The 23,316-nt window shown below is 49.4% G+C and overlaps 8 protein-coding genes across 8 annotated transcripts; 4 read left to right on the top strand and 4 right to left on the bottom strand.

Annotated features, from left to right (window-relative positions):
* Positions 1 to 467: 467 nt before the first annotated feature.
* On the top strand, positions 468 to 2,236 carry UV8b_03319 (uncharacterized protein; the record flags this gene model as incomplete). The annotated part of the gene is made up of 4 exons (XM_043140817.1): positions 468 to 803; positions 867 to 902; positions 965 to 1,271; positions 1,335 to 2,236. The coding sequence occupies 4 exons, from the start codon at positions 468 to 470 to the stop codon at positions 2,234 to 2,236; spliced, it is 1,581 nt and encodes a 526-aa protein (XP_042996751.1).
* A 1,930-nt stretch (positions 2,237 to 4,166) lies between these two features.
* On the bottom strand, positions 4,167 to 5,575 carry UV8b_03318 (uncharacterized protein; the record flags this gene model as incomplete). The annotated part of the gene is made up of 2 exons (XM_043140816.1): positions 4,167 to 5,353; positions 5,416 to 5,575. 2 exons carry the CDS (start codon positions 5,573 to 5,575, stop codon positions 4,167 to 4,169), a joined length of 1,347 nt encoding a protein of 448 aa, XP_042996750.1.
* Positions 5,576 to 6,093: 518 nt separating this feature from the next.
* Positions 6,094 to 6,833, top strand: UV8b_03317 (uncharacterized protein; the record flags this gene model as incomplete). The annotated part of the gene is made up of 2 exons (XM_043140815.1): positions 6,094 to 6,205; positions 6,541 to 6,833. The coding sequence occupies 2 exons, from the start codon at positions 6,094 to 6,096 to the stop codon at positions 6,831 to 6,833; spliced, it is 405 nt and encodes a 134-aa protein (XP_042996749.1).
* Positions 6,834 to 7,363: 530 nt separating this feature from the next.
* UV8b_03316 (uncharacterized protein) lies at positions 7,364 to 8,402 on the bottom strand (the record flags this gene model as incomplete). The annotated part of the gene is made up of 4 exons (XM_043140814.1): positions 7,364 to 7,548; positions 7,606 to 7,887; positions 7,943 to 8,332; positions 8,378 to 8,402. The coding sequence occupies 4 exons, from the start codon at positions 8,400 to 8,402 to the stop codon at positions 7,364 to 7,366; spliced, it is 882 nt and encodes a 293-aa protein (XP_042996748.1).
* Positions 8,403 to 9,412: 1,010 nt separating this feature from the next.
* Positions 9,413 to 10,791, bottom strand: UV8b_03315 (uncharacterized protein; the record flags this gene model as incomplete). Its single annotated transcript, XM_043140813.1, has 2 exons — positions 9,413 to 10,218; positions 10,284 to 10,791. The coding sequence occupies 2 exons, from the start codon at positions 10,789 to 10,791 to the stop codon at positions 9,413 to 9,415; spliced, it is 1,314 nt and encodes a 437-aa protein (XP_042996747.1).
* A 2,817-nt stretch (positions 10,792 to 13,608) lies between these two features.
* On the top strand, positions 13,609 to 14,706 carry UV8b_03314 (uncharacterized protein; the record flags this gene model as incomplete). The annotated part of the gene is made up of 2 exons (XM_043140812.1): positions 13,609 to 14,337; positions 14,389 to 14,706. The coding sequence occupies 2 exons, from the start codon at positions 13,609 to 13,611 to the stop codon at positions 14,704 to 14,706; spliced, it is 1,047 nt and encodes a 348-aa protein (XP_042996746.1).
* Positions 14,707 to 17,105: 2,399 nt separating this feature from the next.
* On the top strand, positions 17,106 to 18,596 carry UV8b_03313 (uncharacterized protein; the record flags this gene model as incomplete). Its single annotated transcript, XM_043140811.1, has 1 exon — positions 17,106 to 18,596. One exon carries the CDS (start codon positions 17,106 to 17,108, stop codon positions 18,594 to 18,596), a length of 1,491 nt encoding a protein of 496 aa, XP_042996745.1.
* A 107-nt stretch (positions 18,597 to 18,703) lies between these two features.
* Positions 18,704 to 20,374, bottom strand: UV8b_03312 (uncharacterized protein; the record flags this gene model as incomplete). Its single annotated transcript, XM_043140810.1, has 2 exons — positions 18,704 to 19,872; positions 19,957 to 20,374. The coding sequence occupies 2 exons, from the start codon at positions 20,372 to 20,374 to the stop codon at positions 18,704 to 18,706; spliced, it is 1,587 nt and encodes a 528-aa protein (XP_042996744.1).
* Between the last annotated feature and the right edge of the window lie 2,942 nt (positions 20,375 to 23,316).

The raw sequence follows: 23,316 nt of genomic DNA, 5'->3' as shown, positions 1-23,316 counted from the left end.
ACCTGATGTCCCTTATAACTTTTTGCCAATCATTCGCTGCTCCGTCCGACTTTGCCTGCCCCGCAGCGGAAAGGCGTCCTGTTGGCTGCCACACCCGAACTAGCCATAAGACTGGACTAGATACGGACTAGTACGGAGTTTGTGGAGTAGAGACAATAACTGGATGCAGGCACTGGCCATGTCACTTACCGTTCAGCGCACTACTTATATGTCAGCAAAGCCACGCGCAAACGTTCATAATAGCCAATCAAACTGCTTTCCGTCCGGTAAGCCGATTCCATACAGCTGCGATGCAGCTGGTCTTACTCACACACAACCCTTCTAGTTTCCATTCTTATAAACAAGGTAGGTGCGCCGCAGGAATTCAAAATGCCGTACTCCGTAGTCTTCTTTTCCCTTTGCGTACCTGGTAGAAATCCTGCTGGCTTTTCCTTTGACAGCTCCTGGCCTTCGAGTCAAAGGCGAAAATGAGTCAACCACAGGAAACCGAGCGTTCGTCCGAGGCGAGCGACATCGAAAACTCAAACACGTACGATGGATCAGGCACGCCAGACGACCCTTATGTGGTAGAGTTTCAAAAAAACGATCCTGGGAATCCCATGAACTGGGGCGACTTTAGAAAATGGTTCATCACCACCATTGCGACACTTTCTGTCTTTGCCGTGACATTTGCGTCGTCAGCATACTCTGTATCGGTCATGGAGATTACCCAAGAATTCAATATCAGCACCGAGCTCTTCATTGTCGGCGTTTCGCTCTTTGTCCTCGGATTTGCAATTGGCCCAGCTCTTTGGGGTCCCTTGGTGAGTACCAATCGGCTTGTCCAGCCGTAGAATAGGGTTGCTAACGTGAAGCTTTCTCTACAGTGCGTGTCAAAGTCGAATGAAATCCATGGGCTGAGAGTGAAGAATATTTTCGCTGACTACTACATATTTTGCATAGGTCTGAACTTTATGGTAGACAGATCCTTTGGATCGTGTCCCACATTGCTATGGTAGCTTTCATGGCTGGTTCAGCGGGCAGTCAGAACATTGCTACTCTGGTCGTTTTGCGCTTTTTTGCTGGCACGTTTGGTGGCTCACCTCTCGTCAACTCTGGGGGGGCTATTGCGGACCTATTCCCCCCGGCCAGGAGGGGTCTTGCCATGACGGTCTATTGTGTAGCGCCGTTCCTCGGTCCCATCCTCGGTCCCGTCATTGGCGGCTTCATTTCTCAGGGCGCTGGATGGAGATGGGTGCAGGGAGTGTGCACCATTCTCATTGGAACCATAGGTATGTCAGGCTTTCGTCTGCTTTGGCATTCACATTTTTACTTGCTCACGAACTTGATGGCAGCGATTCTCGGCGTTATCTTCATTCCCGAGACATACGGACCGGTTCTTCTCATTCGACGGGCAAATAAACTAACCAAGGCTGATGGCAAACACTACATCAGTGTCCTTGAGAAGAGTCAAGGCAAGAAGAAGCCGTCTGAAGTCTTCGCGCGAGCACTGATCCGTCCTTGGGTCTTGCTCTTTCTGGAGCCCATTGTATTAGTGGCCTCGCTATACATGGCCATCATCTACGGTACTGTTTACATGTTCATGGGCGCCATGCCTATCGTATACAACCGTGACCGTGGCTGGAATGAGGGAATTGGAGGGCTCGCATTCATGGGAATCGCGGTGGGCATTATCATTGGCTTGGTCTATGCCATCCTCGACAACAGCCGTTACATGAAGCTATTCCTCGCCAAAAAGGCCACCCCAGAGTCGCGTCTACCACCCGCTATTGTTGGCGCTGTCGCTCTGCCTATTGGCATGTTCGCTTTTGCGTGGACCAACTATCCTAGCATTCACTGGTCTGTCGCAATCGTCCTGTCGGCACCCTTCGGATTCGGCTGTGTCCTGGTCATCCTACCCATTGTCAACTACCTCATCGACTCATATACTATATACGCAGCTTCTGTGCTAGCAGCCGCCGCCATTTTCCGTTCCATTGTCGGCGCTGTCTTTCCGCTATTCACAACTCAAATGTATGAGAACCTGGGGATTCACTGGGCTACGTCTATTCCGGCCTTTTTGACCTTGGTTTGCATGCCTTTTCCTTTTATCATGTACAAATATGGCTCAGCGGTGAGAATGAAGTGTAAATATGCGTTTGAAGCTGCGGAAATGATGAAGAAGATGCAGCAGCAGCAGCAGCAGCAAGCACAAGCTGGCCCGCAAAAGAAGGAGGAGGACTCAACTTCAGACTAAGTTGAGTAAGTGTTCTAAGCGTTGACTCTAGGTGAACTTAATTTTCCCAGCCCTTAGTCGGGCATGAGCATAGTGGCGGAATGGTAACGGCAAGGAAAGGAGCGTTTAGAATTACGAAGTCGCGGATGAGGGATACCATGGAAATATGGTGGGATATGAAACTAACTAAAATAGACTGATAATGATTATGCTCTACTTGGCTGTTGCATTGGGCTAACCCATGTAACGGGCTGCCTCCTCCATTTCACCATCTCATTGGCATGGCGACATCGTAAAGCACTGGCGACATTCATCCTACTGGAAGACTTACGCTCTTTCTACCGGTGCTTTTCAGTGAAGGATATTTCAATACGGCGTGACGTACCAATTCGTCGCTCAGTCTCATTGAAACCCTTGCTTAGGAAGCAACAAAGATGCCGCCACATCCGGCCAATTCGTCCCAACCGGGAAGTGCCGGACTGTCATGCGAGATTATAGACGAAGACGATCGTCTCTTTAATGACTTACTGCCTACCTTATCTTACGACTCATCATATGCAGCACTCTGTATGAAACTCGTTGCGTAATCCCTCCCACGCAGATGAGCGAGTATTTACAACCTCCTTTAGTAGCCTTTTAAAGGACCTTGACCTCTTCAATAAACATGAAAGCGGATTATTTGCAATCCTTGGGCATATACCCAAGACTAGCTGGGCTGGTAAGTCGTCAGAATCTAGCGTCATTGACTATTTGAACTAATATTTGCAGCTCCCTGTTTCCCAAGTGTCAACGAGTTCTTCTTATGATATATACGTAAAGTACTATAGTACCTCCACACTTTTAATTCTTCAAATTCCCAACCAAGTCCCTAGCTATATATCTGGTCTGCACAAATATTTGGTTCTTCCCACATAGCCTCGTGCAGAACCCGGGTTTGCCTATCCATTGACTATGCCTTCATCAACCCGCTGCTGATCTTATGTCGTGGCATTCCAGTGTGATTTCGCTACTGCCGCGTCAGATACAGATCCCCGAAGAGCGCATATGACTTGAGACAACACCACATGTAATACAGATAATTACATGTATAGGTTGCGGAAGTTCTTAAACTGAAATGAGGGGTTAAGTTGCTACGATATTTGCCTGTGCCACGTCTGTGTTGAGTTGCTGCGATACTCCGATACAGGACCGGAGGGCTTTATGCAGCAACGACTGAAAATCTCAAGGAGGGGATGAAATGTGAACGTCCACGTCGTTCAAACCCACTCAATTCCGCATAAGATTACGTAAAAGTTCCGTTCTAGATCCGAACAGGGTCGCGGAAACAAACATAGCTGGTGGGCTATGGTGATGAATGGCCTGGGGTTCATTCGCGAGGCTTGGGACATATAAAGGATAAGCATGGAAGAATTGTTTTACAGATTCTGATACACTTCAGGATTCATAGTAAGAAGTGTGTTTTTCCTCTTCGTATTTTCATCCACATGAGGAGACCTGTGCTTGTAAGGACTTGGTGCAAAGTCTGAGTCGGCCCGAATCATCAAAGTCACTAACCAGATCCTATTCACAGTGGCTTCTGATCGAAAGTTATGTTTTAAGTAGAGGAGATACCTTAAGAAATTGTCCTGCTTAAGAAGTAACCGCTCATGTTGGGCCTTCTACTTGCGACTATAAATGCTACGGTGGTATCCAGGCTATCTTGAACAGCACTCTCCACCAACTTAGCTTAAACTTACAAGAAGCTACACAGAACCATGACCACTGAATGCTGGCTTTCAACCATGGTTGCCACCGAGTAAGATCAACAGAAACACCTCCAGGAACCGTCACAATTTACGAAGCTGAATGCGTATCTCCAGTGGTACTGATGAGCCACCTTTTTCTTCTTCATTAATTAACAAGCTTTGTTTCAAATGATCAAAACGCCCCCCTAATGCCCTCATGAAGGGTGCTAAAACAGCCTGACGCCAAGACATGCACCCAGTACCTGTTGCAGAATCGCAGTCTGCACCGCAACGAGAAATCCCCCCCAACGAATCCTACGTGCCTCGGATGACGGGGCCAGACTCACCGCAATATCTCCGTTCTCTTCCGTTCTACTCAGAAATGTCAACTGGTTCGGCGTGGCAGGATAACGATCCTTATTTAATGTCGCGTTCAATCCCACGGCGCCCACGACCCCCCCATTCTCAAGTCGGATGTGTGTATCAACCGCAAAGTTCTTGAGCTGCTCCTCAGTCACGATGATTTCCCTCGCGCCTCGGATCCAGTCCCCGTAGCCGCCGTAGCCTGAGTGCTGGCCGTAGCAGAGATTGATCCCGTTACCCGGAACTGTCATGCCGGGCAGCAATCGATCCCATTTAACACACCAGGTCTGTCCGTGATCGTGGCCGTAAAACAGTCCAATGAGCCCCGGTACACTCACCAGGGCCTGCATAAACGGGACGTCTTGCCCGCAGTACACGCAAGTCTCGGTCAAGCTGCCGTTGCTGCACCACCCTGCTCCCTGCTGTGCGCAGGCAGGCTCCTCATCAATGCCTGGCTGATGGTGACTGCTGAGCCCGACTTGCGTCTGGAATGACCACGTGGCGTTTATGGGGATGTGGACGAAGGCGAGTGATGGCATCGTCTTGTTATACTTATTCACAAGCGCCTCGTTGGTCTCTCGAAACCAATCTGCTACGCTGCGATCCACCCAGTTAGGCTGCGCTTCACCCTGGTAGCGAGAGCCGCCGCGGCTGTCGAAGAACCATAGCAGGAGTTGGGGAGCGCAAGAGCTTGTGCTTTCGCATTTAGCGGAGTAGACGGGAAGATAATAATTCGTGGTTCCTGACCCGTCTGTCTCGACCATTTTTCGGGTTCGCGAACCCGCAAACATTTGCTCCCTTTCCAGAATGGAATCGCCCGACGCGTAGAGGCTGTGGTCGTGGTTGCCGTAGGTGGATGCCCATGTCAAGTTTCGCTCAATAAGGGGAGCCACGATCTGATCAATGTAGTGCGTGCCGTTAAAACCGCTTATGGTGTCGCCATTTGTCAGATCCCCGTTAAGGACTACGAGATCGGGCTTTTCATAATCCAGAACGTCACTTATAACGCGGATAGTGCTGCGATCCTGTTCGGGCCCTTTGCCTGATTCATCTAGGCAGCTGCAGTCAGTTCACCTGATTCAACCGGTGCAATTAGGGAGGTGACGAATGTACACTGCCCGAAGTGCATGTCTGAGAAGACGCATATTTGTAAGGTACCCTTGCTGCTGAATTTTAATAAGGGCAGACTGGTGTTGTTGACGGCGCGAGGTACCGAAAGTTGACGGGACAATTGCGCAGCAGAAGCAGTTAGCAACAGAGACAGTCGCACCATCTTGGCGGGCTTGCGGCAATGACTCTAACCACCTGCCAAGTTTCTCTGTGACCACCGATTTTGCTTTTCGACGGGAGACAGATAAACGGGAAAGGCCATCTGTTGCAACGGGACATGCCTACTACTTGGCCTCGAAGTCTGACGAGCCAACCGCTACAACAAACTACCGTTACCAAATTGAGCACTTGCTCGAAGATCGGACAAATGCGCATGGGAAGCTAATGCCACGAAAAACATAATCATATCGTCATCTAATTTGGCTTGATGATCGAAGGCTAGAAGCCACAAGCGCGGCCACCGCGTCATGCCAGGCCTAGGCGGGAGACTATGTGGACGCCACAAAGGAAGGTGAATCGGCTACAGTAGTAGCAAATGCGAAAGGACCAGTCATTGATTTCAAACGTCGGACTAGGCTCTTTCCGAGGACTTCGGATTTCCTGCAGGTTATAATGCGTGTAAATTCGCGGTGTGGTGTCGATTTAACGGTAAGAGATGCGGGATTGGGCAATGGGCAATGAATGCGAAGTGTCTTTAGAAAAAGAAGCTGGGACGCGCGATACGCCGGTCGGAGACGGATACGGCAAGCCTTCGAGATCGAAACCCAACTCAGTAGCGCCATTCCCATGAGCGGTGAGAATACGACCTAGTTTCTATATGTTAGTCTACGATGCTCTGATGTTTACTCCGTAGGTCATCTGTTGTTAACTGCCCGAGCGCGACTCCCATATGATATAAACTGCAGCCTGACATATCAGACAGAAGTCCCATATCTAGATGGCTCTTTTCTTTCCTGTTGTCCTACCCGAGTTAAAATATCCGTCGTTTTCCCTGCATTGTCACACCACTTTCAACGAATTCCATGACGGAAAGGCTACTAGAGACGGATCCAGCCCTTTTCCGGATCACCTGGTGATTCTCGTCTCGGCCTCGACGCTGTCACAGCTTGACATGCGACCAAATTTCAGTTTTGGTTCACGCAGGAGGAACTCTAGTGGATGGCCTGACATCCAACAAGCTCATCCTCTTCCAAGACGGCTTCTACATCGAACTGATCGCTTCGAACCCCGAAATCGACCCGGCGCTACCGCACAAGCATCGCTGGGGTTTTCATCCCGAAAATACAATCATCGACTGGGCTTACGCGCTGTCGAACGAAAGCGACTTTGCCGCCGTCAAGAGACAAGTGCAACAGAGCGGCACTTTCTACGAGTACGGCGATGCACTTGCTGGAGGGAGAATCAGGGAAGGCGGGGGATGAGCTGAAATGGGCCGTGGCAGTTGCTCGAGTACCTTCGACGCAGCCGGGCCCTTCCATTCTGGTGCGTGGACTTGCGAGTTACGTACGAGATGCTCCGGGAGCAGACAAAACCTCCAAGTGGTGCGCTTGGCATTTCAAGCATTACTCTTGGGGTAGAGGCTAATGAGCTGAATGCGCTTGCGATCGTCTTTGCGGCTATCCATGATCCTGAGCAACAGTCTGGCAACAAATGGAACTCACGGAGTACCTTTAGGCAAGCAAATTCCGGCGAGACATGCTGTGTCAATTCTTGCTGAGAAGTCGGTTGGCATACATGTTTCCCTGCAGGAACTGAAAAGAGCCCAACAAGAGTGGAAATGGTTTCGGGGCTTGTCCTTGAAATTCTATCATGAGATGACGATGCAAACCTCGGAGCTGGACCTGCAATCGCAGAAAGGTTATTCTTTTTCCCAGCTTCCACCCTCTCAACTTCGAAATAATGGCCTGTATCCAAAACATGCCAGGCGCCCGCAGCATGATTACAAAGACAACTACCCATTTACCACCTCGCCACCATTGCAATGGATCGTTTGCCCGCTGACGCAGGAGCTGTCCAACGATGCCAGGAAAACCACACAGGTCGCAATCTCCGACGGCTCCGCGGGCCGACCCATTGGGCTCGTAAATTCGTTCTGGGCCTTTTCGCTCATGGTGGCAGGGATCAGAGGAGTCCAAACTTCGGCTCGAGTCAGCCGCCTTGAGTCGAAAAGGAAGAGAAGAAGGAACAACACACCTGGTCCTGGCGCCACTGCGTTTACCCGAATCCCTTTCGAGATGCACTGGTTGCTTAGCCCTCTGGTAAAAGACACTATCGCACCCTTGGAGGACGTGTATTCGAGGAGCTCGGGTCGACCAATGTACGCATTGATAGACGCATTGTTGATCATGACAGCGCCCTCTTTCATGTGACGGAGAGAATACTTGGCCATGTAAAAGTACGAGTGCATGTTTATGTTGAAGGTGTGCACCCACTGGTCCTCTTCCAGGTCGGCAATGTCCTCGACCATCATCTGATCTGAGCGGCCGTCAGCGAAAGATTTCCCACGATACAAGTTCTACGCCCAACCTACACGCCGCGTTGTTGAAGAGAATGTCAACACCGCCCATCTTCTCGACCGCGAAATCAACCACCCAATTTTCCCTCTTGACAAGGTCGATAGGGATTAGATGGCACGCTTGCCCCAGCTCCTCAATCTCTCTCTTCGTCTGTTGCGCATCTTCCTCTTCTTCCGGGAGGTATGCGATGGTCGAGGTTGCGCCTTCTTTGGCGAATAAGAGTGCGGCGGCTGCGCCAATACCGCTGTCTTCTCCGGTGATGATGGCCCGCTTGCCCAGCAGCTTGTTTGCTGCGCGATACGGAGTCCTTTCTCCAGTGGCTGTGGGTAGGTGCCCTTCTCTCAGGCTTGGGATTTCATGCTCCTTGCCCGGGAATATCTGCTTGGAGACGGGAATGTTTGGTCCTTGACGGTTAGCGGGTGGTTTGGTTGGTCGGCGCGGTCACTTACCGCGGTTGAAGTGCGATGACGCCATGTCGAGTGATCAAGACTTGCAGCTGTTTGACTTTCGTGAACCCGTGCCACTCGGTCGTGCGGAAGCGAGCAGACTGTTTTTAATGGTGGATGCAGGCTGTGAAAGGGGGACTCGGAGGTTCAATCATTTGGCGAACGGATGATACAATAGCTGCGTCATGCCTACCAGACTTCATTCTGCTGTCGTGAGTGGACTTCCGCAACTGGCACTTGCGGTGCTCACAATGACGTGTGTTGAATTAAACTTGACCATGGATATCCCTTGTCGAAACGGCACGCAATACCGAGTCTCGTCAGATGATTAGCAAGTAAGCGCGTTCTTGCATTCACTATGAAACCCATCTTATACTTCAACTGCGGAATGGTCGGTCGTTGTTGTGCTGGTCACACCAAACTGCATACTTTGGACGGCAATCATTAGGCTTCAAAGTCATCGAGTCGCAAGCCATGGACAGATGGTAAAAGCTTTAAGCCACCAAGACGAATTTGGGTCCCAAACTTCAAAGCGTGCTGGTGTCAACCTGCGTGCCTTATCGGGTCTGCTCATTCAGAGCCGGTTGCAACCCGACATTGCAGCCCGCGACCGATTTAGCGGCCTTCAAGAGTCGGATATAAAGAGGAGTATCTGTGTCCGTCCATCGATTTATGGAAGCTGACATGCTATTCGGGGCCAAAAAATTACTTGCCCACGATGCGGCAATTGTCGACGCCCCAAGGCACCAGCAGCCTGCATCACCATCGAACAACAGGTGCGCAGCAACTGACCTTTGTCGGGTTTAAATCCCGGACATGTTTCACTCATCGTTGTCCGGCACCTGGAGTAGTGTTCTACAGGATAATTTACCATTGCATGCTCGAAAATCCTTCCTTGCATGTTGAGGTGTACATGTTTTACCTAGCTGACCTGGTGCCATGAGCGGTTGTTGTCGGGATGAAAGACATGGACATGTCACCGTTCCAATGGCAGCATCCATCAGATTCACCAGGGTTTCTCAACTAGGGAAGGGAGCCTCATGCTTTGCCAAGCCTGGACTCCAATCTCGACAATGTGTCTCTAATCATGCGGTCCGTGTCGTAATTCCACAGCTTGTGACTCCGCTCCTGCACCTCGCAGTAAATGCCGTCTCTGTCCACGTCCTTGCAGGTGAAAATCTGCGCCACCCTCCTGCTGCTCCGGACGAGCCACTGCGTGCGCTCATAGCGCATCTCGCTGTACACGCCCAGCGCGTCCGCCACCGCATCGACGCTCCGCCGAGGACGGTCTGCCAAAACAGCCAACGCCTCTGCCAGGACGAGGGCGTCCTCCATGCCGGCGCCGGCCCCACCCCCCTGGTTGGGCGACGAGGCGTGCGCCGCATCGCCGGCCAGACACAGCGGGCCATGAGCGTACGACGGTGCCGGCGTGTCTAGCATGTCGAACACAGCCCACTTGTCCACCTTGTCGGGCAGCAGAGACAGGAACGACTGGACTGTGGGACCAAACGCGGCAAAGGCGCGCTTGGCCTCGTCCCGGTCGGCCGGCAGGACGAAACTCGCCGCGTCGGTGGTTTCGCCGGGCCATTGCTGGGGATCCATGACAAAGGCCTCGACATGCATGGCGTGGATCCCCGCAAGCGGGATGGTAAGCAGGAAGGCGCCAGGGCCGAGGTGGCCTGTGGCCTTGCACGCCTTGTCGGGGCCAAGAAGCTTGACGGCTTGGTTCATGCACACCAGGCTGCGGAAACAGAGCTGGTGCGAGTACTGCGCCTGCGGGCTCGAGGGTCCCGCGGGGAAGATGGCCTCCCGGACTCGCGATCGAATGCCATCGCAGCCAACGACTTGCACACGAGACCGAACCAGTTAGCGGCTGTGTTGCCCAACTTTGCTGGGGGTGCAAACTCACCGACATCCGCCTCGGCAGTGGTTCCGTCGCGAAAGGCGAGCGCCACCCGACCCGTATCCCGGACGTCCAGGGACAGCAAGCATTTGCCATACTGGATCCGTTCCGCGGGGACATGCTTCACAATCTGCTCGATAAAATCGCACCTCCGACAGGCCTTGTATCCCTTGCCCACGTGCAGCTGGAACAGCAGCTCCTCCTCCGAGAGCTTGGGATCCTCCCCCCGCTCGCGGTAGCCGTCGACGAAATTCAGGACGCCACCCTGCGCGGGCGTCGCCACGTCGACGTAGCTCTGGAGTACGCGCGGATCCAGCGCTGCCATGGCCCGCTCCGCGTTAGGCGTGAAGTGGATGCCCACGCCGAGCTCGCCAAACGTGGCTGCGCGTTCATAGACCGTGAAGTCGACGTCGCGGTTGAGCAGGCCAAGAGCCAGCGCCAGGCCCGTCATGCCGCCGCCAATGATGGCGACTTGCAGCGGGGCACGGCTGTCGTCTTCACCGTCGCGAGTCATTTAGCGGGGGCAGGGCCGGGAGCGGGGGATTAGAGAAGAGGGCGCTGGACGTTGTGGACGTGAACCTTCATTTGATCCAAAATCTCCGGGAGGCAGCAGCGCTGCCCGATGCTTCATTTATCACCACGTCCTTTATGCGGTTGAAGCTGCACTGCGCACGGAGTTTCTAGCTCTGAGCGAACGTAATGCGCCGTGAAAGCCTTCGGAGTACGGAGTTTCTTATCCAGTCTCTCGTATAACCAGCTGACTCGCACCTGATATGGCGGATGTAAGGCCCCGCCCTACGGCCATAGGATGGGACACAGGGCAGGCCCCACAACCCTGGGACAGGACACAAGGGTGCATGTGGTCAGCGACCATAAGATCATCAGGGCGCAGGGGCGCAGACCTTACGCACTAGCTGCAAGTCATAGCAGACTTGCAAATATATAGCTATATAGTCTAAGATACTCCTATTGCAATTCGAAAGGTTAATATAAAGCAAAGCCTTATTAGCTGGCTAGATGGCACAAGACTGTCTGCAACCTGTGATTTAATCTTAGTATAAATACTAGATTCGTCACTAATAATAGGAACTCGGTATACCCAGTTGTACGTAGGGTCGCGCGCGTGGTATCATGTACCGGGTGATCACCAAGCAAAGGTATTCTATTACTTTGCTAATGACTATCTATCAAAGGAGGAAAAAGGAGGCAATAGAAAGGAATTACACGATATGGCCTCTTTTATGCGCGTGCCGTAGTCACGTGCATCGGCGCGGTCGGGCCGGGCTGCCCGCGTGCCCTACCGGGCATAGGGGCAAAGGGGCAAAAGTGGCCATATCGTGCGCAGCGGTACGCGGCACATCCGTCGCAGTGTGTACCCAATTGGGCACCTTGCGACAGCGATTCTGACACTGGCAGCTTCTCTTTTTATAGAAGCAAACATCGGAATCGCTAGGATGTAAGGCGCACACATAGAAAAGAAAGTGCGGCGCGGTCTCGGAAGGTTGTGCTTCCGATAACGCTATCGCGCCGCGCGGCCGGCTTGTACAGCCTTATACCGTATAGCCGGTATATTGAATATTGCAGCCAAAAGAAGGGGCAAAAGGGGCCACAGTAAGCACAGTAAAAAGCAGTATTAAACGTAAGGAAATCCACCCACTTGCCATATATGATACTAGGGTGCCGCTGAATTTCTCAGTGTTAAAGGCATAGGAAAAGCGGAGTAGCCAGGCGGGCAAATATTAGTCCGGCTTAGCTACTGCTTTATTTACTGCCTTTTTTACTACTCTTTTTACTGCTTTTTTTACTACCTTATTTTACCGCTTTTTTACTGCCTTTTTACTGCCTTATTTTACCATCTTTTACTGCCGTATTTTACCAACTTTACCCTGCCTTTTTTACTATCTTATTTTACTATCGTTTTTACTACCCTTTTTACCGCTTTTTTACTGCCTTTTTACTGCCTTATTTTACCATCTTTTACTGCCGTATTTTACCAACTTTACCCTGCCTTTTTTACTATCTTATTTTACTATCGTTTTTACTACCCTTTTTACCGCCTTTTTTGTCGGAATCGCTGTCGCAAGGTGCCCAATTGGGCACATTGCGACGGATGTGCCGCGCACACCCGTTGCGCACGATGTGGCCACTTTGGCCACTTTTGCCCCTTTACCCCTGAGCCCGGTAGGGCACGCGGGCAGCCCGGCCCGACTGCGCCGATGCACGTGACCACGGCACGCACAAAAGGCCACATCGTGTAATTACCCTCTTTTGCTTCCTTTCTTTCCTCTTAGATAGTCAGTCATTAGTAAAGCAATCAAATCCTTTACTTGGTGACCTCACGGTACATAATACCACGCGCGCAACCCTACGTATAACTGGGTACCCCGAGTTTATATCAACATTTTTACTGCCTCACTTCACCGCCTTTTACTGCCTTTTTAACCGTCTTTTCCCTGCCATTTTTACAGTCTTACATAATTTACTACATTTTTACTGCCTTTTTTACTGCTTTATTCTACCTTATTTTACTGCCGTATTTTACCGCCTTTTACTGCCTTTTTTACCGCCTTTTTATTGCCTTTTTTACCGCCTTAATGCTACCTTCTTTTTACTTAAATATTTTAAAATAATACATTTTTTATTATTCCCCTCCGGGGGCCCTCCAGGGGCCCTGCCGGGGGCCGCCTGCGGCGGGCTTTTTCACCTGCAGCGGGACTCTGCTTAGAAAGCATGGCAGAATTACGCTTTTCACCGCCTTTTACATAGCAGAACCTCACCGCCTAATTTCCGTACTTTTACGTTCTTTACACTTTTTTCAAGGGAAGCAGTACATTATAGTACTTTGCCGACTTAATTGACTAATATCCGCTCGAATTGAGAATTCTAAAAAGTTTTTTATCGAATCACTAAGCAGGTAGTGGAGATGTCTCTATAGGACGGCCTTACTGTATTTTAAAGAGGGAAAGCGGGAAAGAGCTACGCCCTTCCTGCCTTGCCTTCCGATTTCTTCGCAAATCTCTAGGCAAAGCTCCGCTTTCCCTGGATAAATGAGTGGACTAGCTCTAGTGGAGCGTTGGTAGTGCCACCGATATGGTGCGATAGAGGCAACTGCTGGCAATGTGGGCCGTACTTCTTCGGATTAATTTCGGGAGAAATGTGCATTATTAGCCTCCACTCCTGACATCCCAGTCCCAGTGGTATCTCCAAGACCTCTCATATTTTCATGCCCCGCGCGAGTTGCCGAAGCAACAACCAGGCTAGTTTTCTCTCATAAATCTGCAGAGTAGCTACTTATTACTTAGGCTCTGAAACTTCTTTCTTGTTCCCAATCATGGATAGCGACTATGCAGACGCTGATAGGATGAGCAACAAGTTCAACGTCGCGAATAGCATGCTTAACAGAACGCCTCCAAACGAATACTTGCCGCCTAGCCCCCCAAGAACCAACGAGAGAAAACAGCCAAAAGAGATTACCTCGGTTGAAGAACTGCGCCAACGTTATTGGAGCGATTGGAAAAACTCAAAGGTAGACGACCCAAAGGAAGTTTATCAAATTCCGATTAGCAAACACCTGGACCCGCTCCAGCACCTGGAAGAATTCGAGCGCATCTTCCGTCGCTTTGATTGCTATCCGAGATATATTCGCGTTCGCATGCCTTCAGCGATTCACGAACTAGTGATTCGCGCCTTAGAGTCCGAATATGCTCTGCAACAATCTCAGCTAGGCGGCGAATGGCTGAACATTTTATCTTGCGGATCGACTACACTATTTTTAGACTCTGGTAGAGAAAGCCGTGACCCAGATATACAGTTTCGACGCCAATCAGAGATATACCCTCGCGTTATCATCGAAGCGGCGTTCACTCAAACCAAGAAAAGTCTCGAAAATCTCGCTTATGACTACATACTTAAGTCCGATGGTCAGATCGGGAGGGTGTACGGCATCTTGCTTAAGCCCCTCGGAAAACCGTCTGCAGTCATAGAATGGCGTGCTAGAGTCACACCATCTGACGATCCAGACTATGATGAAGATGTGCGAGTTGAGAAGTCATTTTATAAGGTATAGTTTATAGCATGCAATTCTATCTGAACTTTTCCTTACTCCGAGTAGAAGTTCCGAGCAGAAGACGGCTCACTTGTGAACCCAGACGAGCGTTTGTTTATCGAGTTAGATGAATTTGGCATAGAGGGTGAAGACGTTAAACAGTCTGTTCTATCGATACCGTTTCGCAGCCTCTATAATGCGCTCGTGCGAGCCGAAGGCATGAGGTTCCGTAGAGAGATGTACGCCGAAACACGACCTCCGGCCAAACGCAGGCGGATTGAGCGCACACCGAGTCCCGTTGAGGAATTGAGTTCCGCAGAAGAGGATGCGGACGAGGTGAAAGACTTGGACTTTGTGCCATCGAGTGATGAAAGCAGTGAATAGAGTTGAGGCTCTCGGCATATTTAGCTGCCCATGGAAAGCTGCTGTGGCGATAGATAGGATGATGCCTTCCGCGATAGATGTCTGTTGTGATAGTAAAAGGTAAGCTGCCTCTTGCAGCACCACATATCTTGGGTAGGTAGGTACTACAGCAAACGTATCACGAGAGTACGTACCGGGGCGGATAGAGATTCATAGAGCCTCTTCAGGATGAAGTATTTCTATATATAACTATTCATGTGAAGTGACGTCTTAGAATAGTACTGCCTATAAAGGTACGGAGTAATTCGAAGTGTGGTTTAATGAAGCACAATAGGCACCTTGGTTTAGAAAAAAGCGTATAGGTACGTCCTCCTAACCCTGCCTTTCTTCGTGCAATCTGGCATCAGATCTACGAAGCAGACGCCACATAACAGCATGCTAGACAACTTAATATAGATGACATCTCTATAGCTCGCAACTTTACAAAAGCCTACGATATACGTAGTGTGGGTGGATTTGATTTTTTGAGTTTCTGATTTTCGATTTGAGTTCTGCAAGAGTACGGAGTATGTACGACTGTACTACTTGAATTATTAGTCAGCGTTCTGTCGTAGCTGGTTTAGTGGCACTCGGCATCTTTTTTTTTTGTTCCTGCCACCTCCAGTCACAAAGACAAAAGAAAACGCAACAAACGACAGAAAAACTCGTGTGTCGAATGCTACATTCTAACCTTATTAAACATAACCGCCTGACATTGATCGGCTATGGGGGTTCAGCAATCGTGTATGGCATTAACGAGGCAACTGTTCTCAAGGAATATCTCAAGGAAATGGTTGGGGAAATTGCTGTCGAACGTAATGCATTGGCTCGGCTCGGCCCACCTTGAACGCGGGCGACCTCTCTTAACCCATGTAACCGAGGCCGATCTCGATCAAAAACTACGATGAATGGGTCATACTGCCCAAGGTCTACAGCACATGCACCGCAATGGAATAGTTCACACTGACTTTAGCTGTTCGAACATGGTACTGGTAGAAGATTGTGTGAAAATCATCGACTTTGGCGGTTGCAGCATGGACGGCGGCGAAGCACTCGCAGGCTACAACTGGTACAACCGCTCATGCCCAAATGTCGAGACTGACATCTTTGCGCCATATTTGAGATTTTGACCAGCAAACCTCCGAATCACGGATTTGAAACCCGACCAGATCGGGAAAACATCGTGCGACACTTGTATACTCAGGGACGCTTTCCCCAAGTAAACGATTTGCCGCTACGCGAGATAATATTGGGATGCTGGCATGGCACCTTCTGCTCAATGGACGACGTTGCGCCATTGCTTGCCGCGGCATGCTTGCTGCAAAACGACATAGGCAACAGGATATCAGTCATTGCACATCTTGTCAATAAGCTGAGGACTTTCTTCCGATCGACTTGCGTCTGGATAACGAGACAGATCCAGAGGGCGAGCCGTAGGAACGGGTAACAGTGGCACAGACGAACGGCAGTCGTATGCTTGCCTTGGCATCTGGCGCGATACAGGAGCTGCAAGCGTTTGGGCAAGCATGTCGTACTCAAGGCTTGGTGAGTGGAGGATGTATAGATTCCTATGCAGTCCGCTGGCATTGAATGGACTACAGAAAGGTACTGATGGAGTGTCGACGCAACAGCGAATCACCCGGCTAGTTGGCATGGCAGCAATCCTTGAGGTGCTCGCCGCTCGCCGGCCGCCAGACCCGGGAGCCTGAAGCGCAAAGCTCTCGAGGTACACAGCGCGATGGAAAGAGGACCACCGATTTGGTTACAACACACACAGCGATGGCTGGCCCGTACTAGGCTATCGTATGCTATACCCCGGGCGCTACCATATTTGACCATCGGAATCTTGTGTGCTGTAGTTACGGACTATAGCGCAATCCTTTGCGCCATCATGACCAGCACACCCTCGAGTGTCCCGACGACGACAGGGCTCTTGTGTTGCGTTGATGATTCAAGCTGGTGCGCTACGATGCCAGCACAATGCTACGTGCTGCAGCGATCACATAACACTATGTCTTGTCTTGGTGGCTGAAACTTGCGTGCTATCGTGGTCGCCGAGTCTAGTGCGCATACAGAGAAGTAATCACGAGTCATGCACTCCGTGATATTACTACGTGGCTGCTGATTAGTTCTACCGGATGAGGTAAGAAACCTCGGGCGCATCTAGCAGCATATGCGTTTGCAAAGCTCGTTCTTTTTTTTTTTTTTGGTATTGCACCTGCTACGAAAACTTAAGCCTTCTGTCTGCAACTTTCCTTGCACTGCGGGATGTCGTAACATCGTTGATCCTGCACCCAGCACACTGCACATCTTTGTGTAAGCCCTGCAGGCTACAGTAATCGAGTATTTTTCAATACTCCATACGGAGTACTTTTGTCAAAATGCGATCGACTTTTACGCTGCTCATGGTGTCTGCCATTGTATGCCTAGGGTCAGTTGGCAATGCAAAACAGGCTGCCCATTCGACCAGCAAGTTTCCATATTTGAGTCGCAAGTCGGAAAAGTTTTTTGTGGATGGCAGCGCGATCCCAGAAGTCAAATTCAACGTTGGCGAGTCGTATGCAGGCCTTTTGCCAATACCTTGTTCAGCCAACTCCAGCCTGTTCTTCTGGTTCTTCCCGTCAAAGAACCCCAGCGCTACTGATGAGATCACTATATGGCTCAACGGTGGGCCGGGGGACAGCTCCATGAAGGGCCTGTTGCAAGGCAATGGTCCGTTCCTCTGGAAGGAAGGAGCTCTCGCGCCCGTCCGGAATCCCTATTCTTGGAACAAGTTGACCAACATGGTCTACATTGACCAGCCCGTGGGAACTGGATTCTCACCAAGCGTGGGTTCTGTTAAAGATGTAACCGACATCGCAGAGCAAATAACCTGCTGGTTCAAAAACTTTGTGCAGACTTTTGGTCTTCAAGGACGCAAGGTCTATATTACCGGAGAGAGCTATGCCGGCCACATGATCCCGTACATTGCTTCGCGGATGCTAGACACGAACGATAGGACTCACTTCAACGTCAAGGGAATCAACATTATTAATTCGGTGATAAATGACTATTCTATCCTTCAGCAGGCGCCAGCGGTTGCCGCTCTCAACTACCATCGGAAAGAATTTCGTCTCAATGAATCATTCATCGCCAGTTCGAACGCGAGGGCTGAGAAATGCGGTTACACCAAATTTTTGTCTAAAGCATTAACGTATCCGCCGCCAAAGCAGTTCCCAGCAGTTCCGGATCCTGAACAGAATGACTGCCGAATTTGGAGCGACATCTTGACAGCTTCCTTTGCAGTCAATCCGTGCTTCACCCCCTATAATTTAAAGCATCGCTGCCCCACGCTCTCAAACGTCATGGACGACGGCCCAGGCAGCTACTTCAATCGATCAGATGTACAAAAGCTGCTCAACGTGCCACCGACAAACTACAAAGTCGGTGGCGGGTTTATGTGGAGTGGTTTTCCGGGCAAAGACGCCTTGGGCCCTCGTCCGAGTGCCCAGGGTCCATTACCGAGCGTCATCGAGCGTACCAACAATACTCTCATTTCAAATGGTTTACTGGACTACCTGCTGCTTGCTAACGGCTCCTTGGCGACCATACAAAACATGACTTGGAACGGCCAAAAGGGGTTTCAAACACGTCCTGTTGAACCACTGCTTGTTCCGAGCCAAGAGTGGCAATCAAACCCGTGGAAGAAGCGAGAATCGACTGAGAAGGCCATCCATGGCGGTATGAGCGTCAAAGGGACAGCTCTCACAGAAAGGGGACTAACGTTTATAACGGTGTTTGAAGCCGGTCATGAAATGTCTAGAGATGCGCCAGCCGCTTCATATCACCAGCTACAGTTTCTTCTCGGCCGCATCCATAGTTTAAGTAAATAACTACGTAGTAGCCAATCCCTTTTTTTAAAATAAAAATTTTAATACAAAACCTGCTTTTTAACCCTTAACTCCTACTTAATGATATAACCCCTAATGTATCACCACCGTTATACCTCAGAAAGAAACTTTTGAATACTGAACGGTATAGGTGTATAAACGTGCGTATTTATATTATTATCCACCATTTCATTGTCTGCCGCATTGGCCCAGTACATATTTTCACGATCTGAATTTCGTCGCCGTTTTCGGCGACGGGTGCTGTTTCCTCCCATTGTGTGTCGTTTGCCACTTTCCGACATGGCTTGTTCATCCGCGTCGTTTGCTGAAAATGATGCAGAGTCAGGGTTGACTAGACCCGGGTTGTCTGTATTATTCCGCCTTTGCCGCGACCGCCGTTTTACAGGGTCTCCGGTATGCGCATCAACGATCAGTCCTCTGGCACTCTTGGGCGACATGCTAGTGATATGAGAGTCAGATCCCAGGACCGATGCTGAACCCGAGGCAATTGAATTGGCTCCGGTATAAGATGGTGGCAAATGTTCCTCCAGGGGCATTGCAGCGGCCATGTTTTCGATACAGCACATTTCGTAATGATGGCGCAAGGCTTTACGATCCACGTTTGGTGGTAGTTGGGCAGGGCGACCGTGATACTCTTCCAGCATGTCGTATGGAACGAAGATGCGGACTCGCAATGTATCCGGATGGATGGAGAACAGCCGGAGGTCGAACAACTCATGCAGAGTCTTTGAGAGCAATATGCCATTTTTAGCTGACCATGTGCGGCGCCAAGCCTCACTAAGGCGGCCATGACTATATCTACCCTCACTGCTGAACGGTTCAGGCAGAGGATATATATGGTAGTGTTGCTGAGGGACGATATGGCATGCTTGCACGCCTGGCCCGATTGCTGGATTGGCACACCATCCGCGTCCTTTGCCGCTAACAGCACACGTATTGCTCTCGACAAGACATGAAGTGCGAAAGTTTAATATAGTTTTGCGTACAACTTCAGCCGACATTCCCGTCAATATATAGGGGATAGCGAGACTGGTAGTGTCATCATCACTAGCGAAAGCTCGCGAGCTTGCCGTATCATCTTTCGTCGGAGATACGGATCCCGAAGCGGAACGCTTTGATGGCGACGATGATCCTCGGGGTCGTATTGTTTTGCGATATGGTAGTTGGGCAAAGTTTGGATCTCTCGATCCTTTGTTTGGGGGAAGGTATCGACTATCCTGTCGGAGAGATGGATAAGGGATGTGCGTCGCGCAGCCAGCTAATATAAAAGGGTTAGCTAGGTGTCCTACGACGCATGACGTTCGAAGCTTCAAGCACGAAGCAGAGGCGTATCTATACGGACCTTGTATGTGCGCCTCCAAAAGCTCTGAATTTGCAAGGTCACACTCTTTATGTCGAACAACTTGATAGCGGGACCATGGCTGCACTGTAAACAAGGGTTGTCCCGCCGGCGCAGAGACCGGCAGGTCGAGATGATGTCCCCAAACAAATATCGGAGGCGGTTGCGAAGACTGCTCGGGGCCGACGTTGACAAACCCGATGTGGTAAAATGCAATATTTCTCCAAGGATCAGTCGAGTCTTGTGTCCTAGGGTCGTGAGGAAGCTCGAAACACAGCCGTAGCTCATCGATAATGTCGCGAAAGGACAACGTGTCCGAGGCGGGAGGGAGGAAAAGGCCAGCAAAGTCATCTGTGCCAGCCAAAAAATGGACATTCCAGCCATGAGCACGCGCTTGCGGCGTGACCGTAGCGTTAGACATTCGGTTTGACGCAGTAACTTGCTATTCGTAAATAGTGGTGTTTTCGTCGTGCCTCTTCGTACTTTGTTAACGCTAAGTGGATTGTTATTTTGTATCCCTTTGTGTCGGCGGGGATACCGGTGGATTCGTATGTGTCGGGAATATTCGGATACGAATGTGGCACATGTAACCGAGGGAACAGTAGCCCCTTAGGGCTACCCCCGTGCCCACTATAAATAGCTAGTGACCTGAGTATTATTGAGTCAATGCAGGTCAACCCTTTCTAATATACCGCTTTCTCTCCCTACTTCCTGACATGGTAGCAATTATGTAAATAATACAGTAACCTCCTTATTCTTATCCTTTGTCACGGGCTCGGGCTACGCCCGCGCCACAATGTGGCTAGGACTCGGGCTGCACCCGCGACTAGCCTCGGCAGGACCATATAGGCCAGCGGCATAGGGTCATAAGACTATACTAAGGCCTCGACCCGTGCTACGCATAGATATAAATAGACTATCTAGAGGCCCCTATTCAGGTCCTCTCTTTTTCCTCCTTAGTTTATTTAATATATTCATTCGACGCCTATTCGCAATAGCCCTAGGGCTAATCTTTTATATTTAAATAGACTCTCTCAGCCTTGCTATTATAACCTTATATTATAGAGCTAATGATGCAGGCTATACTAGGCCGACGCGCCGAATTTATCGGCATCGTAGGAGGCGCAAAGCTGCGGTAGCCCTAAAGTGCCGCTGAATTCTTTAGTGTCAAAGACATAGGGAAGGCGGAATAGCCAGGCGGGTAAATATTAGTCCGTCTTAGCTACTGCTTTATTTACTGCCTTTTTTACTACTCTTTTTGTCGGAATCGCTGTCGCAAGGTGCCCAATTGGGCACCAATTGGGCATATTGCGACGAGTGTGCCGCGCACACCCGTTACGCACAATATAGCCACTTTTGCCCCTATGCCCCTGAGCCCGGTAGGGCACGCGGGCAGTCCGGCCCGACCGCGCCGAAGCACGTGACTACAGCACGCACAAAAAGGCCATATCGTGTAATTACTCTTTTGCTTCCTTTCTTTCCTCTTAGTTAGTCAATCATAATCAAAGAAGTAATCATACCTTTAACTAATAACCTCACGGTACTTAATACCACGCGCGCAACCCTACGTATAACTAGGTACCCCTTAATATAACACCAATACTGATCAGTGAAGTTGAAGTTCACTTTACAGATTAGCTAGGACTAGCAAGAAGAGATGGTTTAATCAAATCGTACTAATAAGGAACGTGATCTAGCCTATTTAGAGGAATGGCTACAGATGTTACAAACTAAGGGATAAACTGATTGTGTCTAACCTTTCCTACTCGTCTATTACGAAGAATAATCGCTAAATATCACACTAATAGTGTAACAGCTAGTGAATACAATTAGCAGGCTAAAACGCGGGTTCTTATGCAAGCGACCCTGAATCGCAATAATATCTACGGTAAAGAGCCTATTTACCGTTATATTTAATAGTTAAATAAGCAACTAGAACGCCTATAATATCCTGCCCGACTATTGCTTCCTTCCTTACTTCCTTCTTAACCTTCTTCCTTACTTCCTTCCTTTTTTCTTTTTATTAATTACTTCCTTCTTTCTTTTATTAATTACTTCCTTCTAATATATATGCCTACCCCTATTAATATTACGATGGAGGGATTACTACCCGAAAGGCTTAGGCCTTACGCTAATACCATCATAGAGGACTAGGCTAATTCAAAAGGGCAGATTGACCCTGCTAATACTACGGACGAATAATTACATAATCGTATTGCCTACCTCATCAATAACTATATAATAAGCGATGAGATGGATGATAATCTATAGGAATAATTTTATAATGATTATAAGGAATAGACTAAGGAGCTATTTAACCGTATTAATAAACGGCTTTTATAGGAATTCCGAACAACCCTATAGGAACGTAGGGTATATATTAGAAGTATAGGATTATCAGCAGTTAAGACCCTTACCTACTATCTCTAATAAAAGCATATGCCTGAGTGGCCTTAAGAGGAAATAGATCTTTAATTTACACGTAAAACCTTTATATCCCGGTTAAATCCAGATAGGGAATAATTAGTCCCTACTGCTTATACCGAACGGGAGATGCAAATAAACTAGAATGCCCCCTCTATTATAAGCTCGAGGAATTTACTCCTTGCTATAATTATTTGAATACCCTTATAGATGCCTTTATAGATACCCTTGCGATTACTATTATAAATACCCTTGCGATTACCCTTACAAAGACCTTTATAAGCCCCTTCGACCCCTAGGGACTTTGCAATACTAACGGCATAATAACCCTTTATCCCTCTATCTATATTAAAGAAGGCCTTTATTCCTACTAATACCGAAGAAGAAAGGGGCCGGCCGCTATAATAGAAAGGGAAAGCGCCTATTTATAATAGGCCGCTATTTGAGATAGGGGAAAGCTCCCGATAATAGTAATATTCAACGGACGATAACTATAGCCCGACCGACTAAATATTTTATCCTAAGGATTATACCCCTAGCCGAGCTAGCCGAAGCGGCTATCCTAATGCCCCTTGGAATTATAGTATGCCTATAAGGACCAGAGGTCAGGTTATAGGCCCTAATAATATACTTTAATCAATAGAGAGCGCCGATGGTAATACCCTTAAAGTTGCTAGCGATACCCTCTAAGCCACTAATATCAATATTCCCCGATATACTACTACTAGCGGCACCGGGCAAGCCCTTAATATTAATAAAACAACTGCCCCTAATGCTAGATATCACGAATTATGGTATCGCAGCCACAACCTATAGGCCTGGATGCCTTAACTACTAGCTCTAATGCCTCACCCGATAATACTAAAGATAGGCACGGTATTAGACCCCTTCTGGCACTATCGGCCTACCTAGGCCGATAAATAGACCATCTTAACGGGA

This window comes from Ustilaginoidea virens, chromosome 2 (genome assembly GCF_000687475.1).
Source record: "Ustilaginoidea virens chromosome 2, complete sequence".
Taxonomy (NCBI): domain Eukaryota; kingdom Fungi; phylum Ascomycota; class Sordariomycetes; order Hypocreales; family Clavicipitaceae; genus Ustilaginoidea; species Ustilaginoidea virens.
Note: the sequence above shows the minus strand (reverse complement) of the source record. Positions and strands in the feature narration are given on the sequence as shown.